At 35.8% G+C, this 22955-nt stretch overlaps 2 protein-coding genes across 13 annotated transcripts in view; one reads left to right on the top strand and one right to left on the bottom strand.

Annotated features, from left to right (window-relative positions):
- Positions 1–22955, bottom strand: part of LOC123865645 (dystonin) — a 168551-nt gene that overhangs the window by 2364 nt on the left and 143232 nt on the right. For 4 of the 12 annotated variants that reach the window (XM_045906812.1, XM_045906811.1, XM_045906822.1 and 1 more), the window contains 23 exons: positions 22798–22893; positions 22471–22653; positions 21748–21907; positions 21427–21504; positions 21104–21223; positions 20438–20710; positions 19490–19613; positions 19164–19291; positions 18612–18688; positions 17845–17916; positions 15185–15217; positions 13231–13305; positions 12405–12576; positions 11904–12021; positions 11096–11205; positions 10561–10683; positions 10366–10483; positions 3119–3330; positions 2620–2777; positions 2439–2545; positions 2195–2357; positions 1629–1697; positions 759–1112 (listed from right to left, as the gene is read on the bottom strand). In XM_045906812.1, the coding sequence (XP_045762768.1) occupies positions 759–1112; positions 1629–1697; positions 2195–2357; positions 2439–2545; positions 2620–2777; positions 3119–3330; positions 10366–10483; positions 10561–10683; positions 11096–11205; positions 11904–12021; positions 12405–12576; positions 13231–13305; positions 15185–15217; positions 17845–17916; positions 18612–18688; positions 19164–19291; positions 19490–19613; positions 20438–20710; positions 21104–21223; positions 21427–21504; positions 21748–21907; positions 22471–22653; positions 22798–22893 (3123 nt within the window). Of the gene's footprint in view, positions 1–758; positions 1113–1628; positions 1698–2194; positions 2358–2438; positions 2546–2619; positions 2778–3118; positions 3331–3911; positions 4049–10365; positions 10484–10560; positions 10684–11095; positions 11206–11903; positions 12022–12404; positions 12577–13230; positions 13306–15184; positions 15218–17844; positions 17917–18611; positions 18689–19154; positions 19292–19489; positions 19614–20437; positions 20711–21103; positions 21224–21426; positions 21505–21747; positions 21908–22470; positions 22654–22797; positions 22894–22955 lie in introns of all 12 variants that reach the window. The other 8 variants (XM_045906821.1, XM_045906814.1, XM_045906816.1 and 5 more) reach the window with 6 other exon arrangements.
- Positions 4919–7894, top strand: LOC123865652 (protein wntless). The gene has a single exon (XM_045906843.1). It carries the CDS (start codon positions 5556–5558, stop codon positions 7185–7187), a length of 1632 nt encoding a protein of 543 aa, XP_045762799.1. The 5' UTR covers positions 4919–5555; the 3' UTR covers positions 7188–7894.

Genomic DNA, 22955 nt, shown 5'->3' on the forward strand with positions numbered 1-22955 from the left:
GCAAAGATTATTTTTATATTAAACACAAAATAAAAATTTTGTTCAATCTATGATTATAGTGAATTGCTCTGTTATCTTTCTTTACAAAAACCCTATGCTATAAATAACAATAGATAGTAATAGTGGCTACTTTTGTTGTAGGTAGAAAAATATTTCTAAGCTAAACTAATTGACAGGTCTAAATCAAGGGCTCGAGCACCGCCTTTCACTGCAAAGCAATACATTTACTTTTAAACCTGACATTTGAGTTCAGTTACTATACCTTCCTACAACTGTGTTTACGTGCAACCAAAAATAGCCACATATACATATCTCATTCAATCAAAAACAAAATGCAAAGCTTTTAAGTAGGAATTACATATTATGCGATTTTTTTAGTAAAAGCAAATGAGAAGAGTATACTTTGATGTTACTGGTTAATATTGCAAAAACTCATACACAGACAGCTTGTATCGACAGTTTTTAAAATGTTGGTTAAAAAATGTGCAGACAGAAAGTTTACGTTTTTAAAATAGTAATATTTTCCAGTCTTATGTCAATATGCTCGAAGCAAAATAATTATGCATGAAATAATGTAATGTAATAAGATGATGGACTAACATTAATCGTGAAAAGAAGTCTTATACAAAATGAAAATGAGTTGAAAATCATAGGACTAAATGCAGCTGCCATGAAGTGATTGACTGCATAAAATCAAAATCAACGAGCATCAATCAAAATAATTGGGCAAAAACAAAGATACGATCAATAAGTTGTACCCTTTGATATCTCGTTGGGTTGGCTTTGACGCTTCGCCGCTCGACTCGCTTATATTACTTTCGTATTCATTGTCACTCGTCATTCCCGATATGCTGAACAGTGAGGAATCATCTTCTGGACTTCGTTGGTCTGATTTAGGGTCATGGGAAATAGGACTAGGATCTTGAGAAGTCTCTCGAGACCGTGACTTTCGTGAAGTTTTAAACTTTCGTTCCACAGAAGGCGTTCTTTGCGATCGGGTTCCGACGTACACGGGAATTTTGGTAGTACCCTGGGTTTGGAATGCAGGATGAGTATGAGATAAGGGCTTAGGAGGTTCAGATGCCATTGAGGATGGCTGGGAATGTGTCGAACTATATTTTTGTTCGATGTTACGTCCATTTTCGTAATCGATGCATGTGAAAAGGAAAAGATAATTTCATTATAATCTCTGTTACATATAATGTTAAAATATATTTTGTTAGTAAGTATGCCACTCTTAACGATGCTCTGACCTATGTTACCTTACCACTGACATGCTTTGAACAAGTTTCATATGAATTTTTACCCATCACCACAGAGCCAAGACAAACAAAGAAGTTTTCATTTTTTGAGACGGGTGTACCCACGCAACTTATGCAGATGCCACTACGCAATTCTCCACAATTTTACCTCTAGAAGCCAAGTGACGTAGTCCCAATCAAATTCTTTTATTATTACGATCGCAATTTGTTGACATTTCTGTTGAAACTTCGCCATTAAAATCAGTATAAAAATAAAATTTATCTTTTAGGCACACATTATCTTAGCAACAAACAAAAACAGATTGCGACCGTAGCGCCACTCTGTTACAAACAAGAAACGAGCAAACCCTCAATCATGTTTTGTACCTTACTAACGCCGGCACCGGTGAGAGTGTCGGAATACTCGATGTGCGGTACATCGCTCCACTAGGTAACCTGCCCATACCCAGTTAAATCTAAGTATTCATTAATTACACTATATCTTATACCAATAACTTTTAATAACAAACTCGATACAGACCATTGCGTTGCCATATAGACACTAATAGCTGGGGCATAAGCCTTCTCCTTGAATTTGTATACTAATATCGCTCGAACGAGGAATATTTGGAAACCACGCTGCATGTTTTGCATTGTGTCAGGACAACGTGCTGGGTGAATTAGTACCAAATTTATTTTATATTATAAATACATGAAGAATAAAAACGGTTCCAAACTCGAATCATTTACCACAATTTCGCATTACTATGAATTGATCTAATTAATATAAAATATAATTCGTGGTATAAAAATAGTAAATAAGTACATGCCTGATATTATATCTTTAAATTAGCAACTTAATTTAAAGAAAATCACTATAATAAGTTGGTGATGCTCGATTTTTTCTTCATGTATAGGGTTGTTAATTGTAGGCATTTCTGATATAAACGTACCTTCCACTTGCTGGCGTCAGGAATCCAGTGGGGGTTCGTGGGCGAGATCCGCCATTGGGAGTCGTAACTCCCAACTTGCTGGCATTTGCGGCCGCTCGAGCCGTAGATGTACGCGTACTTGTCACCTTACGCATGGGGATTCGTGATGGAGTTGAAACTTCATCTGAAAAAGTTGGTCAAAGTCAGACCTTTGCTTTGCACTGTGTTAAACTGTAATGCAATCAAAACAGTAAAAATTTCAAACCTGTGCTATCTAGAGACAAATTCGATCCATGTCTAGATGGTGGCTTCGATCCTGTCCTCGATCCTGGTCTAGACCCTGGTCGTGAACCGCTGGGCGTTAAGGTCGATCTAAAAAAGTATTTTGTAATTAAGTAATATTTATATTGAGAATTAATAATAAAATAAGAAGCATTAGTTATTACCTTGGTGCACTAGGCTTTCTATATCTTTGACCGAGCCCACTAGCAGCTTCGTTATCACTGAGCGAGTCAGGTGTTCCAGCGCTGAGAGACGATCGCGAAGCGCGACCAGCCGCTGCTCCCGCAGACATTGGAACTGAGCGAACTGTACGCTCTCGCACCTATATTTGAGACAATGGTTAATAATACCCAACACAAACGATTTCTTTAAGATATTAGAATCAACAAAAAATACTTAGCATTAAAATAGCTTATTTATAGCAATTGGAGAAATGATTTGAAAATAGATATAGATAGACAAAAGTGTGCCGTGCCTCCTATCTTTTTTTAGCAATTACATAAACTGTACATGCTAACTAAAATGGACTTGACAGTTCAATTTACATAATACAATATATTATCTAACACAGATTTACAGAAAACAAACAAAAACTCAATGCCTGCTGCTTTTAGTAAAGTGCAATCAACTGCAAAACTCTCACATAGCCTATATATGCATTACCCAGTGGTATCCCGGAGAAGGCTGGTATCCATGGTGATGTGTATAATGATGAGCGCCGGGTGTCGTCGATCCTTGCGATCTTGAATGGCCGTAAATGAAAGCTTGCTTCGTGCCATGTGTTGAACCCACGTGGAGCGGGTACGAACACGGAAGCTCCTCTCGTTGCCTGAGAGCTTCGAATATGGGTCTCAGCTGCTCCATAAACTCCTCCGCTAATCGCATTAATACAAAACCGGAATCCTTTTATTACGGGGGAAAGGAAATTCCTACAGTATATCTGTTTTCATAGTGCCAATCTAAAAAGCCGAAACGCGTTATTTCAAGACCAAATTATGATTTGTCCACACTCTTAGCCGACGGACTCACGAATTGATATGGTATGGGAGACGGGATTTAGCAGGAAAAGGAAAAACAAAATACGTTACCATAAAATCCATACTCGCTGACGTGCCACCTCTCCAATGCAGTGGATCCAATGAAAAGTACAACTAGCAAACAACACCGAACACTACACGAGCTGTGCTGCGATGCCTAGCTTTGAGCACACTAATGCAATACAACGCTACGAGCTCACTGCATGCTGCAACCCCGACGATGCCTCTTGCAAATGGATGGCGATAATCCATGTACAAGATGCAACAGAAAAGCGAAAAAAGAAATCCCAAACCGAATTGCTCCCTCTACTCTACTGTGCGCTTTATGTGGTACATGTGCGAAATTATAGCTTATAAATTTCTAACCTGTAGGAAAGGTATTAATTAAAATAAAAAAGTAGCAATTATTAGCTACTTACCTTGGTTATGGGTCCAGTGGATGGAGGTGTATTTGTGTTAGAGCGAGGCGTACGCGGTCGGAACGCAGCCATGCTCTGCGACACTCCATCGGCCAGAATGAATTGCTCTCGGAGTTCGATGTTGGTGCGACCCTTGGCTGCATGCGGGCGGCGTCCGATGTGCAGGATCACAATAAGGGTGGGATAGGAAAGGTTGAAAAAAAACCGTTTGGTAACAGGATAGGTGGAAAAAAAACACCAAAAGTGTAAAAATAAGGAACGTGCATTGGTAGTGAGGAAAAGAAAAAACAACAAACAAAATCAGAACATGTCATACAAAAAACAAACGAACATAACGCAATTAACAAAATAAAATCAAAAAAATGTAAAATGTAAGTGTGCATTAGGATAGGAATCATAAAATATAATTAGTTTTATTTTCACTGTCACTAAAATATATGCAATCTATATAAACCAAGAGCAAGTTATTAATTTAAAATCATTTTAATAATATGTATTTTTATGATCACATATAAATATTTTATTAACATTTATTTTTTATAATGTGCAGTGAAATAACTATAAGTGAAATGATCGTATGGTCTTGCACTTGACTTATATACATAAACTACTATAATAATTAAAAATACCGTATGCAAATAAATAATTATAAAACATGCTAATTTAAGAAAACATTTACAAGCAAAAAAACTTGAACCACTGCTCATTAACCCCATAAATCAACCACCGTAGGCATAAAAATTTACAGCTTTCTAAAATGATTCCTTATATTTTGCATAATATTAATGGTTTTTTTAGCATAAGGTATTAAAAAGTAGCAAAATAACTAAATTAACTATTTCCTCGCAATAATAACTAAAATTGTTAAGCCACACCAAAGAATACAAATCTGCAGTGGAACAATTTTGAAATAATAAATTACAAAACAAGTAATAAAATATGTATAAGTAACATTTTGGCTTAATAGAATGATTCCATTGCAGATTATTATAATTATTATTTATTACCGAGCGGACAACAAGCTTCATGCTGCTCCGGTTTGCTCGGATCAGGCAGCGGTAGCACTAACGAAACTACATAAATAAGGTTTTATGGGATCGAAACGCAATAAAAATAATATATAAAAGAAAATAAGGATGAAGGAGTCGGATTGGGTAAAGCGAATACGAATTAGTAAATTAGTAGCAACATCAATCAATGTGGAGAAAAAAACTTTACTTTTAGTCCTAAATTGCTGATACGAGCTTAGAGTTGGAAAATAAATAAAAAGTGAACCTTAAGTAGTGATGGAATATTTTCATCCGTTTATAATTATTTGTAAACCAGATAACATTTGAATTGATTACTATTAAATATTTATAGAACATGGATTTAGTATGCATATTAAGTTATTAAAGTATTTCCATATACATTTATTTCTTAAACATTCATAACGTTATAAGTTATAACGTTATTTGTAAAAGTTTTGTGCTGGCAACATCGCTAACTGCGCAATGCGCATGTCAATGTCATGTCATCCCGTCAAGCCGTCAATTTGACAATTTCATTTAGCGTCGGTCTCAACAACAATGGAGTTCGGTCGATTTTAGTGCCGATTTATTAATTACTACCTAAATATCGTCTTTTTCATTGCTAAACCGTAAAATGGCGGGGACAATAATCGAGAACTTAAGCGGAAGAAAGCTTACTGTGTTAGTGACATTTCTTTTATTGTGTCAAATAATATGTTTTCTGATCGGTGGATTGGTCGCACCCGTGCCTGCAAATGCACAAAACATCCTCGGAACTGTATGCAAAGATACGTCTGTTATGAAGAATGATACAACAAAGTGGTTCTACAATCGCGGTGCAGGTAAATGCGAGAAGGTCGACCTTGACGTTGTTCATCACGACGTTTCCGAACGCGATATCGTTTTTGCATTTCAAATGCCGGTGCCTCGAGAGTCGGAGACTTACGACTATTCCAGATGGCAACAGAACTTAATAGGCGTTTTGCAAGTGGACATTAGCTACCACTCTCAAATGGAGGTGACGCCGCGCAGTGCCATAACAATAGATGCGCGGTTGGCTTACCGAAACAAAGGCGATCCGGACGATGCTTGGAAATTATACACACAGTCGTTGGAAAGGAGGGTTTTAGACTGTGATATTGATATCAAATCTGAGAAATACTTGTATGACTGCTCGCCTGTACCATTGTTTGAACTCGGGTCATTGTACCATGATTATTATTTGTTAAATTTACGGTTACCTGTTGACACACCCGACATGAATGCACATATTGGCCACATAAAAGATATGTGGGTTACGGTTATCAACCAAAATGGAGGTTTTACTAAAGTGTGGCTGTCTTTAAAAACAGTATTCTTCCCATGTATCATTGCAATACTCATTTGGTTCTGGCGTAGAATTCATATTTTAGAAAGAAAACCTGTTCTACTGGAAAAGATGCTGTTGAGCCTTGGGATAGCATTGTGCTTTCTAAATGCACCTATAGAATATCTGACATTACAATTTGACTTGCCATTTATGTTATTATTGGGAGACATTAGACAAGGAGTATTTTATGCAATGCTGTTTTCATTCTGGCTTGTGTTTGCTGGGGAGCACATGGTCATTCAGGATGTATCAGCCCAGAGCTCTCTCAAACAATATTGGCGTCACTTGAGTGCTGTAGCCATGGGTTGTATCTCACTGTTCATATTTGACATGTGCGAGAGAGGCGTTCAGTTGCGTAACCCATTCTACTCTATCTGGGTGACAGATTTAGGCACCAATTTAGCTTTGACATTCATAATACTGGCTGGTATCTCAACTGGAGTTTACTTTTTGTTCCTGTGCTACATGATCTGGCAAGTTTTCTTGAATATATCTCACAAGCGCCAGAGTTTACCAACCATGAGCTCAGTCCGCCGCTTGCACTATGAAGGGATCATTTACAGATTCATGTTTATGATGTTAGCCACATTGCTATGTGCAGCCTTAACTGTGATTGGCTTTATTTTGGGACAAGTGGCTGAAGGCCAGTGGAAATGGGATGAAAATATAGAACTTGAGTATACTTCTGCATTCTTCACTGGAGTATATGGAATGTGGAACATATATATCTTTTCCTTATTAGTACTATATGCACCAAGTCACAAGCGTTGGCCAGATAACGAAAATACTTCTGATACCCAGAATTTGAGCGAGGAACATGAATTTAGTCCATTGCCAACAGAAACAAGTGAAATTTCATCTCTTACTTCCTTCATTCGGAAGACTACTGTTGACTAATTACAGAATTGTTCATGACTTGTGCTTAGTTATAATCTGAATCTCAATAAAATTAATTTTTTCTCTTTTCTACCAGAAAGTAGGCTTTCTGGTTTTTATATGTAGATTAAAGACCTTGTAGTCAAAGGCATAGCTTTAGTGTTAAGTTTAAAAACAGTATTATTCATACAATATTTGTAATCAAATATTTGCCATTTGAATTCCATGTTAAGGAATCTTATCTTGTGCTTGTAGTGTAGGTATAACCTGAATTAGTATTTACTAACATTAGTTATTATATTCTAGGTATTTGATTAAGTACAATATTAAAAATAATTGTTAGTATTGTAGTTAAAGCTTTTGTCTAAAAGATAACATGGTATGCATGACATTTCCATTCAAGACAATATGAGTCAGCACAAGTTTTTAAAATCTCAGATATACTTTTGAGTCATAAAATTCACAAAATAAGTTGATGAGACACACTTGAAATCTTTGTATGGTTCCTGCATAATGTTTTTTAAAATTAATTTATATTACCTATATCTTGCCATCTGAAATAACTTAATTTTTCTGTGATAATGTTTTCAATAGTTTTTCTACTTTTGGATTGTACTTTTATAATTTTTACAATGTTGCCAGCTTTTTGTATTGTTTTTTTTGTACTAAAAATAATTAATTATATGACTTACATTTGTACTGTATTTAGAATAAAACTTTTAAAAATACTTCAATGTTATTTGGTTATTTAACACCCAGGTATCTTATGAAACACACAAAACAAAATAGTTTAGGGCCCGTCAACACCTGTTATTGGACAATAATATAATTCCCTTGTTATGGGGTTAACACATTAAATTGTAAGTAACCGTAACGTTTCTGATTGACACTTTGAATATGATCTAAATTGTAAAGGATAAAATAATTGTATACCTTATTTTTAATACTCACCAATTGACTTTCTGTTTCGCAAATGTTATTCATCCAAACAGAATGTCAATAATACAGTCTACCAAAATATTCATATTTTATGAAAATTCCAGTAAAATTAGAAAACAAATAATAAAACCTAAATACATAACATATCACTTTTTTAAACCAATTCAATAGTTTTGAAGCTACTCTATGGATTCTTATTTAGAAATATGAAAATAAGTTAATGTGCAGATATTTAAGGAAAAAATATTTTTTCTTTATAATAATTACTGTTTACAATGCATAAAATTAGGAAGCGAATGAATAGGAAATTTCTGCTAACTTATTTCACTGGAATCCTAAATATTTGTTATCCATTTGTGCGAGTATTGCAAATGCTTAAACAAGCTATAAAAATTTTCTTATTTTCTTAATTTTTCTTATAAAAAATATTCTAATAAAATTAGATGGTCCAGGACTTTTCTTATATTAGTGGTCTGATTATATTAATTATTATTATTATCCCAATATAACAGACTACACATTATAATATCATACTTCGGTATTTCGATTAATAGTTAAGTTTTAATTGATAATAATTAATTCCATTCAGTATTGTTATTACTTGTTATTTGACACCTTATGATAAAAATAAGATATAATCTCGCAAAATATTAACTTAAATGCTGGTATTTAGACTGACACAATGCAAAAATGCACAACAACAAAAACAGATTGGTGTTAAAAGGGTAGGTACATTAATTATATGCACCTACCTATTAAAATGTTATTAAAAAAATTCAATAATATAATTTATATGGTCCAGTCTAAAAACCAAGAAAAATGCGTATGGGTAATTAATTCTGATTGAGTCTTAATAATAATTAATGTCATGTATCAAAATGTGATGATGATTATAACATGGAAGGGGTGTGGTGTATAATATAACAGATAGCTCGTATTGTGAATAAACACAGGTATAACTATAAATGTATTTTTCATACAACTGATGTAAAGCACAATCCTATTCTCTTTTTAGTTCAGAGTTTAATCCCTCACATTTCATATTCTGGAGATTCTCTAAAAAAATTCATTAAAAATTGAAATATAAGTACAAATGTAGCGGTAACAGATTTCTTATAATTAATAAATTTTAACTTTCCAGGTCTTATAGTTTATTTTTAAAATGGCTGTAATACAAAGACAGACAGATGAACTGGATGTGTAATGGTTCCTCGTTGTAAAACCACTACTACTTGTACTACCTACTACCTATGTTTGGAATCCTAAACACCGCTTTTGACCTGTGACTGTTGAATATTTTTTGGTGATTTTTTAACATTTTGTTTAGACTAGAGCAATAATCAAGATTATTTCCACACGCCAGCGTTTTACTCATTAATACTTCACTTATTGTTACACCTGTGCTTATTTAGTGATTAAGAAGGTATGTGATTTTTTTTATCTATAGGGTGTGGTGTTGTGTAGGTTCTAATATGAATGAGTATACTGTATAAACATTTAAACTTAAGCAAGAAGTGCATTTTAAATAAACAAAATTTATTTTGGAAATAAAGAAAATGGACCTTTATAGGTAGACACACATCAAGAGTAATTTTATAGTTCTGAAGTTATGTAAGACTTCAGTCCAACAACTGTGGCTGTAGGGTCGGAGAGTCTAAGCTGAATTAGCTATTTATTATTTAGATACTGATATGTAAAAAACAAAACAAAAATTCTCTTCATCAAAGAGATTAAAGCATTGTAAAGAACATCATTGAAGCCATCAGGCATAAGTCCACTTTTAAGTTTCTCAGAAATGCTTTACTTAATTACATATTTAATTAAAAGGTTATTAATTTTGAGTCATGTCAACTTTTTTGTACAAGTTACATTATTGAATAATGGTTGATTAGATAGTTTTGTGTAGCTCAGACTACAGCAGAATTTGTATGATAGTGTTACACTCACATAAAAACCAAAGATGAATTGCTTGACCGAGTCTAGTCAATAATAATAATATGTCGATTTTTAATACGTCAATCCAACACAAAACCGAATAACTTTTATTTCAAGTAGGCCAATTTCACGGGTTCTTTTGTAACGTTTTTTCTTTTTACCGAGACTCTACCACTCGGAAATAAGGTTCTACTGAGAAGCCGGCAAGCATATCTCGGTTTCTAAGTCAATGGTAGTGAATAAAGGAATGAAGGTGACACTTGTGTGCTTGCGTGTGTCGGTGTGCGTGCGTGTGTCGGTGTGCGTGTGCGTGGGTGGTACGTACCTCTGCAGGGGTCGTTCTTGACCAGAAACTCGTCCAGCGCGACCCAGCCGCCGCCCACGCGCACCATCACGGTGGAGCGCAGGATGCGGACCAGGCGCAACTTCTGCGAGTCTCCAAACTAAACACAACACTTATCTTAGACTACTGAAGTAGTGAAGTACTGAAGTGTTACGACGAAGAAGATATCTAACTCACCCTGTATTTGCCCTCGCCAACCTGGAACACCCTGAACTTCTGCCTGCACGTGCACAGCATCACAAGGCGCTTCACTTCATCGTGAATTTTGTCCGCGTCCGACGGCGGACCTCGTCTTTCCACCTGTAGGAAGAGTTCTCATTGAAATTATATGATAAAATATAAAATGAAAAATAAAGTTCCTTCCGACCAATTTTCCCGCCACTCTCAACGGAGACTAGCAAATATCAATACTCAGGAGGTAATATAGTGCATAAGTATGTGAGCAGGTGCACTCTCTATTCATTATCTCTCAGTCTTTACACATAGTCAAAAACATTCACTTGACAGTATACAAGCTCTTATGCATTAAAATCCTTATCAGTATTTGGTACTCTCAAGGTGGTTACAAATAGCCGACTGAAATAAAGGGCTGGACTAATTCGTCTTACTTACAATCTATGAAACAGTGTATTTTGGAAGTATACACCTATCGATGGGAAGTATGAATTAAAATAGACTTTGGTTTATTTAACAAGAAACAAAAAGAACCCACCCAGTCGGGCCTGAGCGCAGCGATAAACTCTTCCCAATCTATAAGGCCACTACCGTTTCTGTCGAACAAGTCTGCCACTGCACCCATTTCCAGCCGGGATGTGTCGAATTCTGTAAAAGAGGTACTTATTGAATATCACTAATTTATAATATAGCAGGGCCATGCAAAGGCCTAATTAATTTTCCAAACTCATTAATCTGCCTGCTTGGGTCATCTAATTAACAGGATAGTGCATAAATAATATAATTAAATAAAAATATTTCTTAATCAATTATACTTTTACAAGTATTTTTGAATCGTCAAATGCATCTATCTACCACTAGTTCAAAATGCCTTACAGCCAAAATTAAAGTCAATCTATCTGTATTCTGTAATCTGTCGATAAGTTACTTAGCAATGTTGTTATTCGTCAAGTCTTCTTGACAAATAACAGCGTTGCTAAGTAACTTATCGACAAGTTAAAGATAGATTGAGCATTAATTTTGGCCGTTAGTTGCATAACTGAGTAGGTTCGTGCGGTAGTGGAGCGGTGCGGGAAGGGTGTGATGACGTGCGCGAGGGCGTAGTGATTGGTCAACTTGTGACAACTGTCACCTCTAGGAGCCATACTCAATTTAATATTAAGTATTATATATTTTTGAGTTTTACTGAACTGCTTAGTGGCCGTGGATTTTATTAAAGGAGCCAAGAAAGTGGGCTTAGTATTAGTTTCTTATAAGTTTATTTCTATCTTTGACTCCCATGTGAAACATTTCTTGGATCTACTGCTAGAGAATAGAGAGCTATCTTAAACGAAATTCATACTCACTGGTGTTAATAATTCCATCGATGAACTCATTGCGTGCTATGAAACCGTTGTTGTCTTTGTCCATCTTGCGGAAGAGGTCCGTCAGACGGGACTTCTTGTGGTTCATGAACTTCAGGAACTGGGGGCAAAGTTCATAAATCAAATTTTTATAGATTTACTAGGTAAACTTTAGACTAGATTTGGAATTTGAGCTAATAATTTTAGTATTAATTAGCTTATTTTGTATTCGATTACGGGTGATTACCTATCAAATTTTGAGCTGTAATAGAACAAATTGATTTGACAAGAACAAAAAATATGCTATTTTTCTACCTCTTGATTATTTGAACTCTTTTTGATTGCACTATGATAGCGCCTGTTGTTCGTTCGTTATAAAACTCATGATTTGATAAACCACTTGAAGGAATCCTTTAAACCTATCTCTTTCCTCTAGTTTAGAGATTTTGTACACTACTAAGTAGGCACCATTAGCTACAGAAAATGAAGTTGAATTTTTCATACCCGCTTTCTCCAATCATCCCAGCTGAAGTTGGAGACGCGTTGCAGTTCCTTCAAATGAGCGAGACGCTCGTGCAGCCGTCTCTGTCTCTCCCACGCTAGGAGCCACACTGTACGCCATTTGTCCCACAGTTGTTTCACGCGTGGCGACCTGAACTCCGGTTCCGCTCCTTTGCTGTATACAAATAGTGAGTTTTCAGCATGTTATAAATCAAAAAGACGTCATCATATAAAAATATAACATTGTAAAATTAAATGTTTTCTTTGATTCCATAAATACTGATATTAAGTAGGTACTTATATAGGTACCTAAGCTTAGTTTTAAGGTTACAATAATAATTATAATTTCATTATTAATATTTAAATGACTCAAAATACGCTAGAAAAGTATATTTGAATAACTCAATATTATGTTTCTATAATGCAAAATAATATATATTTTCGATATAAAAACTACTCCATGCTGTACAATGTAGAAAACCCATACAAAATATCACATCAACATTCTTTGTCAAAGACGAAAAAGCCAAATAAATAAAAATCTAACAGTAATCAGCCCTGTCTTGTAATACCTAACATTAGAACTTCCCTAATATTAAGTTTTCTTTAATAATTAAGTGTCCGGTAATGAGACAGATGTATGTCTATAAACACAGTTTTTACATTTTTTTATAGTAAGCATAATCTACGACAAATATGGACCAGTTAAAACTTTAAATTATAGCAAATGTAAACTGAATTTTATGTTACGGCTATGTCAGTCTATTAAAGAGCGGGTGGACAGAAAACACTGAAATGTAAGAAAATGTTAGCGATGTCATGTCCTTACCTTCCTCTAGGCGGGAATCGGGGTCCGTAATGCGGTAGGTTGCGGTCCGGAGAATCTCGGCCCGGACTGAGTCGACTGGAGTGGAGCACACATCAATATAAACACAAGGACTTACAAACGCACACACCCATACCTTGTTAGTAGTGCGGAGGCTTGCTGTTAGTTGCTGAGTGCCGTTAGAGAACTGATGTCTGAGACACGGTATCATTAGAGTACTTAGAAGTGGCGAGAGGTGGCCACGGACACACATCTCTAAGCCTGTGCAGTGGTTCTATTTCATGAAGTCTGCTTTATTAGTCTTGGTTGTAATAGTGAGCGACACCGATAAGTGTTAACGTATTTTTGTGCGTAACGTAAACCGCGAGAGTCATGCATTAACACAAACAGTCACATGGACATTGTGAAATAAAACATCTGATGGCGGTGATCTGTAGGTACCTATAGAAATTTATGGAGGAGACATTGTGTCCACAATCCACGCCACTATGGAGTATGGCCAGTACTCCACCACTCGTCACTTCTGTGTATCGTACCTGAGCCTTGAGTTTCAGTTTTTTATGTAAACAAACTTGGCACTTGAAGTGTAATTTACCTGATCGCATATTTTTATGTCAGGGACCAAACTAGCGAAAAATCACGCGTGAAATATCGCTCGCGGAATGCCCCTTAATTGTAAACAATGATTTACAAGAGATGGGTTAACAAGTGTAAATTAAAAATTTATAATACCCCCGACAAGTGAAGGTTACAGTAACTAGAAAAAAGCTGATAACTTTCAAACGGCTGAACCGATTTTTTTAGATGATAGCTAAGAACACTCTCGATCAAGCCACCTTTCAAACAAAAAAAACTAAATTAAAATCGGTTCATTCGTTTAGGCGCTACGATGCCACAGACAGATACACAGATACAGACGTCAAACTTATAACACCCCTCTTTTTGGGTCGGGGGTTAATAAATATGCGCTGACAAAACACCGAGGAGAATTTTGTTGCGAGAGATTCTGCGCTCGAATTTTTCCTTGATTTGTCTCTCTGGCCTTTTATGCATTCAAAATTAGAATGATGCCTTTTTATGGAATAGTCGAATTATGATACATATTGGCAAGTCATAAACTGACTCACCAATGCCTACTTCAGTGAGTTCATTTACTCCAAAAAACTTACATTCAGTGCTTTGATGTTCATTCAATTTATTTTCAAGTTTGTACTCCAATAATTTCAAAGAGAATACAATCTTAAAGAATTCTGACGAGCTTGAAAATTATAATGAATTTGATTTTATTAAAAGCTAAGTACAAACCCAGTCGAAGTTGTTGCTTGTTAGTAGTTTGCAGCAGTGTGTACCTACTGTGTAGTTAGACCAACACCCAGAAATTATGTACAGATATGACAGTAGGTAGTGACCATTGTAATCATAATAAGTATAGCATTTATATAAGACTTAAAAAGTTTGATGAGATTTTATTATAAGGTTAAATGTAGCTTGTAAACAGTTAGAGACAGTATTTTTGATTGATAAAATTAATAAGTCCAGAATTTCGACACAAAGATTTACTACCTAAAGTAAAATTAAATTAATTTTCACTGTTATAAAAAAAAAAAACACTGTATTTATTAGGTATATGATTTGAACTTAAAATTATACAGTTAAATAGTTTTGGGGATAAAATAAATGACTAATATAATAAGATTATAATAATAAATAAGCTAGTTCACTGAAAGCCATGCAAAACTCATAAATACATAGGTATAAACCTACAAGATTGATAGGTATATATTTACCTACCTACAGTATAATATACCTAAACTTATACTATAGTAAGTATAAGCTAAAACCAAATAGCTAAAGAAATTTTTAAGAACATTTTCTGCAATTAATTACTGTTTTCTACAAGCCAAAAGAGTAACAAAAACAATCCATAAACAATCCTAGAATAAAAACCACATCAAACCTTCCTCTTCTACTTCGACTATGAATCCTGGACCTGCCGTCGCCAAGCGTGACATGAACGAGACAGAAAGCCACATTTACACATGTTAGAGCGAGATGAAGCTAGTATTGTCATCATATTAAACCCAAAGAAATACGTGTCTTATCTTCACGCATAGTTAACCCATTATAGCCTAGCGGTGCCATATGGCACCCAATTTCGTATGTTTAAATTGTCGGGCCCTGTCCTTGTAATAAGAGGTGAAGTCAAGTGGTTTGTTGTCAATGCCATGCTAGAGGGACATAGCCATTACTCCATTTACTTTGTTTTGTCCCTTAAGCTTTTTGTGACCTGCACGAGCACCTGTAAATCAGTGATGTGAAATTGCTGCCAATAATGGATGCAACATTCCAGTAAGGGGATCATAATTTTTTTATTTTGAGTAATGTAATACTTTTATGCCTTTACACTTGATGCCAAACCTTGCATTGACTTGTTCATATCATAAAACTGTCGTATTTTGTTTTATTGTTTGGATTATAGCATGTTAAAAGATATGGATGCCATACGGCACCGCTAGGTCATTATGTTGTCTTTTTATTATGTATACTAAAAATCTAATTTATGGTTTTTCTTTGGTTATTCCTTATGTAATGGCTTTTTTGTGTCATTGGAGATTGTACATTACATGAGGCACTTGCTATACTAGAAGAAGACCATGAACTCAAGCCTCAATTGCTATAAATTGAAGCTCCAGACCCTATAATCCCATCTGACAAAGATGAGGGTAGTTTCATAAATAATCCCACTGGTCGGCAACTCAATGCTAGATGTGAAGTGGTGCTAGGCTCTACATCTGTTCATACCTATTTCAGTTAGAAAATACGCCACGACGTGGTGGCTGTCTATCAGCTTCAAACACCAAGCAAAAACATCTAAAAAATACTGGCAATCGGGTCTGACAGCATATGTTATGACAGCAAAAATCATTTATTGGTACCCAGCGAGTCATGTCGCAAGTGTGGGTAACAGTATTGTCAGTCAGACTAGATTACAGTGCAATAAATGCATCGTGGGGCTCTGTGCACCCTGCAACGTACAAGCTTCCTACAAATAATATGTAATTTTATGGAAATATATGTAAATGTTCATGTAATATATTGGATCTTTTAATCAATTTTGGACCTTGAACTATACAAGAGCTAATACCTTAATAATTCTTATCAAATTGTGGTAGAACATTTTGGTAACAATCAGTTATAAGAAATTTATGAGACATTTGAAAAGACACGGTAGGAGCCTAGCGGTGCCATGCAGCATCCATGGTTATTTCCAGAAGTAAGACTTGCACCAAAATTCTGATGATTAGATCTGACTAATAGGGTCCATAATAACAACATATCAATGAAAAACTCAATTCTGAGACCTTAAAATAATTCAGGCTATAATGGGTTAATTACGTAATTGCTTATACAGTGCTATCGATATCTACTAAGATACGTCTTTCTCGGGTTACAGCAGTGATTAATTAACATTTAACAAGCTTTTTTAATGTGATAGTAGTATATTAAAGCTGATCGCACTATACAGCATAACCAAAGAATGAATGACTCATCAAGACGTATTTCATTTATTAAAGAAAATAAATTGATAGCTGCTCCGCTAGTAATGAGCGATCAACTTTGAGGCTTTTTCGCACGGGTAAAAATAATGCCCTAGTTTTAAATGGTCAAGCGTTCAAAAATAACACTCGGTATCGTTCGTTCTTTTTTAAGCGAAATCGCTATATCAATAATCGATTTTCTCTTTCGAGCGAATAAGCCTCGATGTAAAATGAACAAAATATAAAAAATATGCATACAGTAACCGACAGGAAAGATAACACATCGCACTTTACAAAGAAACAATTGGCAGCTTCGGCTTCGTAGAGCAGCGTCTCTAAGGCTGAGATCTATAGAGCGCATTTTGACTTTGACGCGTTTGGAACCCTCGTAGCTTGGGCGCGTTTGGAACCCTCGTAGCTTTAGTTTTAAGTTACATAATTAATTATCAATCACCAATTTAATAATTTCGACCGTCAAAAAGTGTACAATTGTATCTACTTTGAATAAATGATTTTGACTTTGACTTTTGTTCGGACTTAAGACATTGTTAAAACGAGAGAACGTTATACCAATGGCATAGATCTGTCTCATTTTAACTGAAACTTAAGTCTGAGCAGAGTCAAAGTGCGCTCTATAGATTTCAACCTAACATTCATACCTTTGTGACATTTTGTCGCTGACTTGTCAGTTAACGGCAGAGACAATGTTCAAAAAAACAAAAACTGCCGAATATCTCCCTCTAAAGTTCGATGTCTATTTTTTCCTACCTGCTACTGTACTTTAACTTTTTTTCAATGGTATTACTTTAAACATAACATAAATTTTATGTACACGAAAGAAGGAATCCATAAATGTTTAAACTATCGTGAGTTATTTACATTTTAAGTATAGAATGTACCAGCTGTACTCACGTATTTAGTTGATGGGTTTCAAAACTAGTCGGGCTTACATCGACTAAACATGTGAGTATAGCTAGTACAATCTATACTCAAAATGAATTTATAAATGTTCAAATAATATTGAAGTAGAATGAAACGAGCGAGTAATGGAATAAATAAATAAAATAAAAAAACAAACCTGAATCGTCTACTGCCATAATAATCAGGCGACACCGATCTCTCCCTATGAAGGTCGTGCTGCGAGCCACGGCTGATTGCAACATTCACACCATGCAATGACGTCACAAGATGGCGCCGAGTGAAAGAAAATAACAACGAAATGAAAAACGGTGAAAGACTTAGCGGTGAAATGACAGCGTGGAGATTTGTAGCAGTGTGAATAGAATAAAACAAAAATGTGACATTGAATTAACTTCGACGCGAAATTTATTAGACATTATAGGCGCGAATACTATAATTAAAAGCATTGAGTAGTGTAGTATAATTATATAATGTAAAAGTAATTCTTCTCTTTTACTGCTATAGAAATTCCATAAGACACCAAATAGTATCTCTCTCTGATTTTTCTTTCAACCTAAAGACATTTATAACAGATTTAAATAAATGTCAAGTCGAAGTCAATTTTTATTTCTAACATAATGTACTTAATAATTATTTTAATAGCAACATTTCTGCAAATGAGACAAAAATAAATCAATGATAATGAAAAACTACACATTATAAACAATTTAAAGAAAACACAACTATACACTAACTTTCTACAGTCAAAAACTTCCTGCTCCTGTACTATCCACCTAATCAAGAATTGAACTAGGTATTTATTTTATTTTCTTGTACCTACGTGTATTTCCTGTTTGTATATTCGCTGAATTTCATATCTATTCAGTAGGTCAAGGTAGTAGGGGTAGTACAAGAGCAAGAGTCAAAATTGTGCATGTTACATACCTCGGTGTTCCTTTAGTTGCGGTTTTGGCTGAAACCTTGCGCGGTGTTGATTCGCGGCCCTGGCTTTGACTCTTAACCTAAGAAAATAACATGTTATTTTAATTAAAGCCTTACCAGAAAAATAAAATACCTCACCATATTGCGGAAAACCCGTGGAACTATTTATATAAGAAATACCATATTTAGCGCCCATAGACCATACTCGTATACTAGCGGCACCCCCAAAGCAAGTTTTTTATATTTCTGGTCAGGCTTTTATTAATTTATTTTTTTCAAATTCTAGACACGTTGCGTACCCACAATCTATTCGTTTATTTCACACGTTGACAAACGCATAAATTTTTTGCTTTCATATACAAAATAATATCTTACATTAAAAGCTTACATACACATGAATGCTATCATTGAGTTAAAAAAATTCACGTTCGACTCAGCAATTTCGTCGTACAAAAGATAACAGAACCGACAGACGCATCTTGTTAGTGTAGACTGTAGATAGTACACAATAATTGCAATCTTATACATTCTGTAGCAGCGAATAGCGATATGTACCTGGTAAGCTTTACAGACACGGTCGACCTCGTTCTGTCGTTTTTGCGTATGCTCCATTAGGTCCTTGTGGTCTTCTATGAGTCCTTCTAAAAGCTCGATCGATTCCGGCAAAGATTCCGCTTCCAGCGCTAGAAGAAAGAATATCGAAATTATATAACTTTTAATATCTGCTTTCCGAACTGACGCGGTGATCGAGTCTTGACATATCATAAGTGACACAGGCAAATAAATAAATTCATTTCATTCCACAAGTCTCAACCCAGCGTCGGACCACCTACGTCGGCACTACAAACTTCGATAGATTTTGGCGAAGTACATCAACTTACAAATAAGTGTGGTCTCGAGGCCGGTGAGCCACTGCAGTAGCTCCTCCAGAACAAGGTCCAGATCTTTCAGACTCTGTAAGTGCGTTTCCAGCTTGCCTCCACGTTGCATCGCCCATTGCCATACCTGAACAGACAAAAATTGTATGAAACCTTTGAAATGTGTTATACAAAACAAGAACTTTCATTTTTATAACTTTCGAATACTGTCATGTAGGCTACCAAAATACACATACTCGTAAAATTATAATAAATAGGATTCGGTACGGGAACTTAACCGCAACAGCCGATTCTGCTGGACAAATTGACCAAGTAGTCCATTTCAATTCGTTATACTGTATATGACAGATTGATTCTTAATTTCATACCTGTCCCGGAGAAACTTTGCTAAATATCCGTACGTAGGGGAACACGGATATTGTGAACTTTGACGGCTTGTTTCGGGTACTTGTACTTGTGCTCATTTATGCAGATAAATGTTACGAATTTTAACAAGTTACATAATGCTCCATACAACTCAATTCTAAACTACGCACTGCGGTTTAGAGAAAACGAATTAATCGTAAAGATTAATGTTATAAATGATTAAAGTCGTCAGCTGATTGATAGAGAACGCGAAATCAACATTTTGATAAGACGATTTATAGCTCTTAATCTTCCAAATCTTTGTTTTGATAGAAAATTGCAAGGTTACTGTAATTATGATGCAAACGAAATTATTACGCACAAGAAATCCAAATTAAATATTTAAGCCAAGAGCAATATTGATGCCAAAATTCCAAATCCAATACCAATACCTACAGTATTTGAATTTTGAAAGTATAAAAAACAAACCTATAGAATGTATTTATTTAGTAAAGGATGGAATAGTTTCTAAACGGAATGAGCAGTCACTTTAGGGATTGCATTTGCATCTTGCAATACATATTTTAAAGTTTTTTTTGTACTAACCTCATCCCACCGACTCTGTATGATTGTGATCCAGTGCTTGATGACTGTGACTGCATCGGGATGCGCTTTGCCGAGGATGGAGTGAGCGAGCGCGATGGTGTCGTCCTTGTCCTTCTGTTTCTCGGTGAGCTCGCGCGCGAATCGCTCGTGGTCGCGCAACTGTTGCTGTGTCTCCTGTTCGCCTTCGGGCAGTTGTCCAGAGAACCGCAGTTTGGTTTCCGCGTCCGAGAGCCATTCCAGTAGCATGTTCACCGATTTGTGGAGACGTTCCGCCTGGTGATGGAAAAAGGCAGTGGTTGAGGGTTACACGTAATAAACGAAACCCGTCAGTTGTAGGAACCTTTTCTTTCTTATAAAGATATCTTTCATTCTTATTTTATAAGCAAAAGCTTTTTAATTAAGAGTCCGAGTGCGAGATCTAGGTGGACGCGGGCGGCAAATGACCATTTGGTCAAATAGCCGGCTCGACGCATCATACGGCAATGTACATGGGGTGCGTACAAAAGCGACAATTTTTATCGTAAAATTTTGTACCTATGACAAACTGAGGCGGCTATTTGACAAGTTGATTATTCAATATGTATGCCTCATAGAGTTCGGGGACTTTATAAAAACTTAGATACATCAAAAGGGAAGATCTCAATGGACTAGATTTTTAGTTGTTACCTCTTTCAAGGCCACTTCTAGTCTGTGCGCCTTCTTCTCGCTAAGGCTCTGTACCGTGTCCCACGCTTGCTTCAACTCGCTGCACTGTTTCTTGATTTGGACGGAATCTTCAGGCGGCACCTGTTTAAATTTATAGTTTGTTTTAATCGTACCTATAGTTTTGTAATGGTCAATTTTATAGACGCACACGTAAAAAAATATAGTATTTGAACTATGCCAAAGTTCTTGTAAAAAGCGCAATCACTTAATTGTTTGGCTGTATTTCCCTTGGTTTAGGGTTGTCTTGATCGTATTTAAATCATCTTTTATTAATTCTTTCTTACCGTGGCTTCCAGATCCCTGCCGGTCTTCAATACAGATTGCATTTGTTGTTCCCGAGAGTGAAGGTCCTCCTCAAATTGCTGAAACAAATAAAGTTATGGTCCAAAAATTTCAACACAATAAGACAATGTCATTCATAGAAAATCGGGAAGCAGTGGTTTACCGGCAGAAAAGATTACCAGCTTCGTAGAGCGTCGTCTCTGTCACACCTTTGTGATGTTTTGTCGGTCACAATATCAGAGACAATACTCTACGAAACCATTATCTTTTTTCATTTGTAATCTTTCCTGCTGGATACTGTATATTTAGAAGTTTTTCTATACCTTATGTTGTTCGATAAGTGCCATGACGGTGTCCAAGTCTCCGTGCACAGGAGAGTCAGTGGAAAGCTGTTTCTCTTGCTTCTTGAGCCAGTCGAGGAGAGCGGACATTGCGTCCTTAAATTGCCCGGAGTAAAGTAGGGCCTCTTCTAGCTTGCGTTGTCTATGGGAAAAAATATTCGGTTGGTCAACTAAACCACGACGAAATATTTTAAAATATACGGTAAGCTAGATGCCCGCAACTTGGGCCGCGTGGAATTTATATTTTAAAAATCCCGAGGGGACTTTTGATTTCCCGAGATAATAGGAGTCATTTTAATGCTTGTACAAGCATAAGTTTTGAGAGATCCAATTAATTTCATTCAGAAACCTCTTTATTTTAACTTCAGAATAAAATTATTATCAGCTGATGGATGGGTTTAAAAATCAAAAATCACGCTGTATTTCGTAAACAAAACAATGTTTTTTTGTCACGCTCATGAGCTGCCCGCGTCACGCGTGCGAGAGGGATACAGAGACTATTCATGACACTTGCGCTTATTCATAGGTTCTACACAAGCTTAAAGAGTGAATGTATTGTACGTGCCAACACTGAGAAATCGATCTATAGTAACCTTTACCCTCGTAGCTTTAGTTTCAAGTTAACGTAAAATTAATTATCACCACAACATCACTGTTTGACAATCTTTTTGACTATGACTTTGAGTAATACTTAGGACATCTTACCTGTCAACAGCCTTAGAGCAAACGGTTGTCCACTTGGTTTTGAGATCAGTGAGCATGTTGCGAATAACTGGCTCATCGGTTTTCGGAGCCTTATCCTTCAGTTGCTTGCCGACTTTGCTGGTCTGGTCGTAAACTGGCTGCTTGGCTGCGAGAGCTTTTTGGAACTCTCGGTGTTTGTTTAACCTAGAAAAAAGGTGTTTTTTTATTTATTGGGTCCTACAAAAACCCATTCTAAGTTGCAAGAAGTGGAAATTATTTCAGTAAATTTCAACATCTTTAATCTCTAGTAACAAAAAAAAATTACGTTAAACTGATAGAGATTATTACCTCAGTTTGATCTTTTCAGGATCGTTGACTGTCGCTTCCGAATTGAGTTGGTCCAGCTGCTTCTCAGTCTCTCCCAACCAGTTCATCAAGTTGTTCCTGAATTAAAATAAGTTCAGTATAAAAAAGCTTTTTGAACTTAAAGCTTGTTAATGTACTAA

Source organism: Maniola jurtina, chromosome 5 (genome assembly GCF_905333055.1).
Source record: "Maniola jurtina chromosome 5, ilManJurt1.1, whole genome shotgun sequence".
In the NCBI taxonomy this organism is placed as follows: Eukaryota; Metazoa; Arthropoda; class Insecta; order Lepidoptera; family Nymphalidae; genus Maniola; species Maniola jurtina.

Bases quoted from the DNA above. Each gene is read 5' to 3' on its own strand.
- LOC123865652 (XM_045906843.1), top strand. From the start codon at position 5,556: ATGGCGGGGACAATAATCGAGAACTTAAGCGGAAGAAAGCTTACTGTG.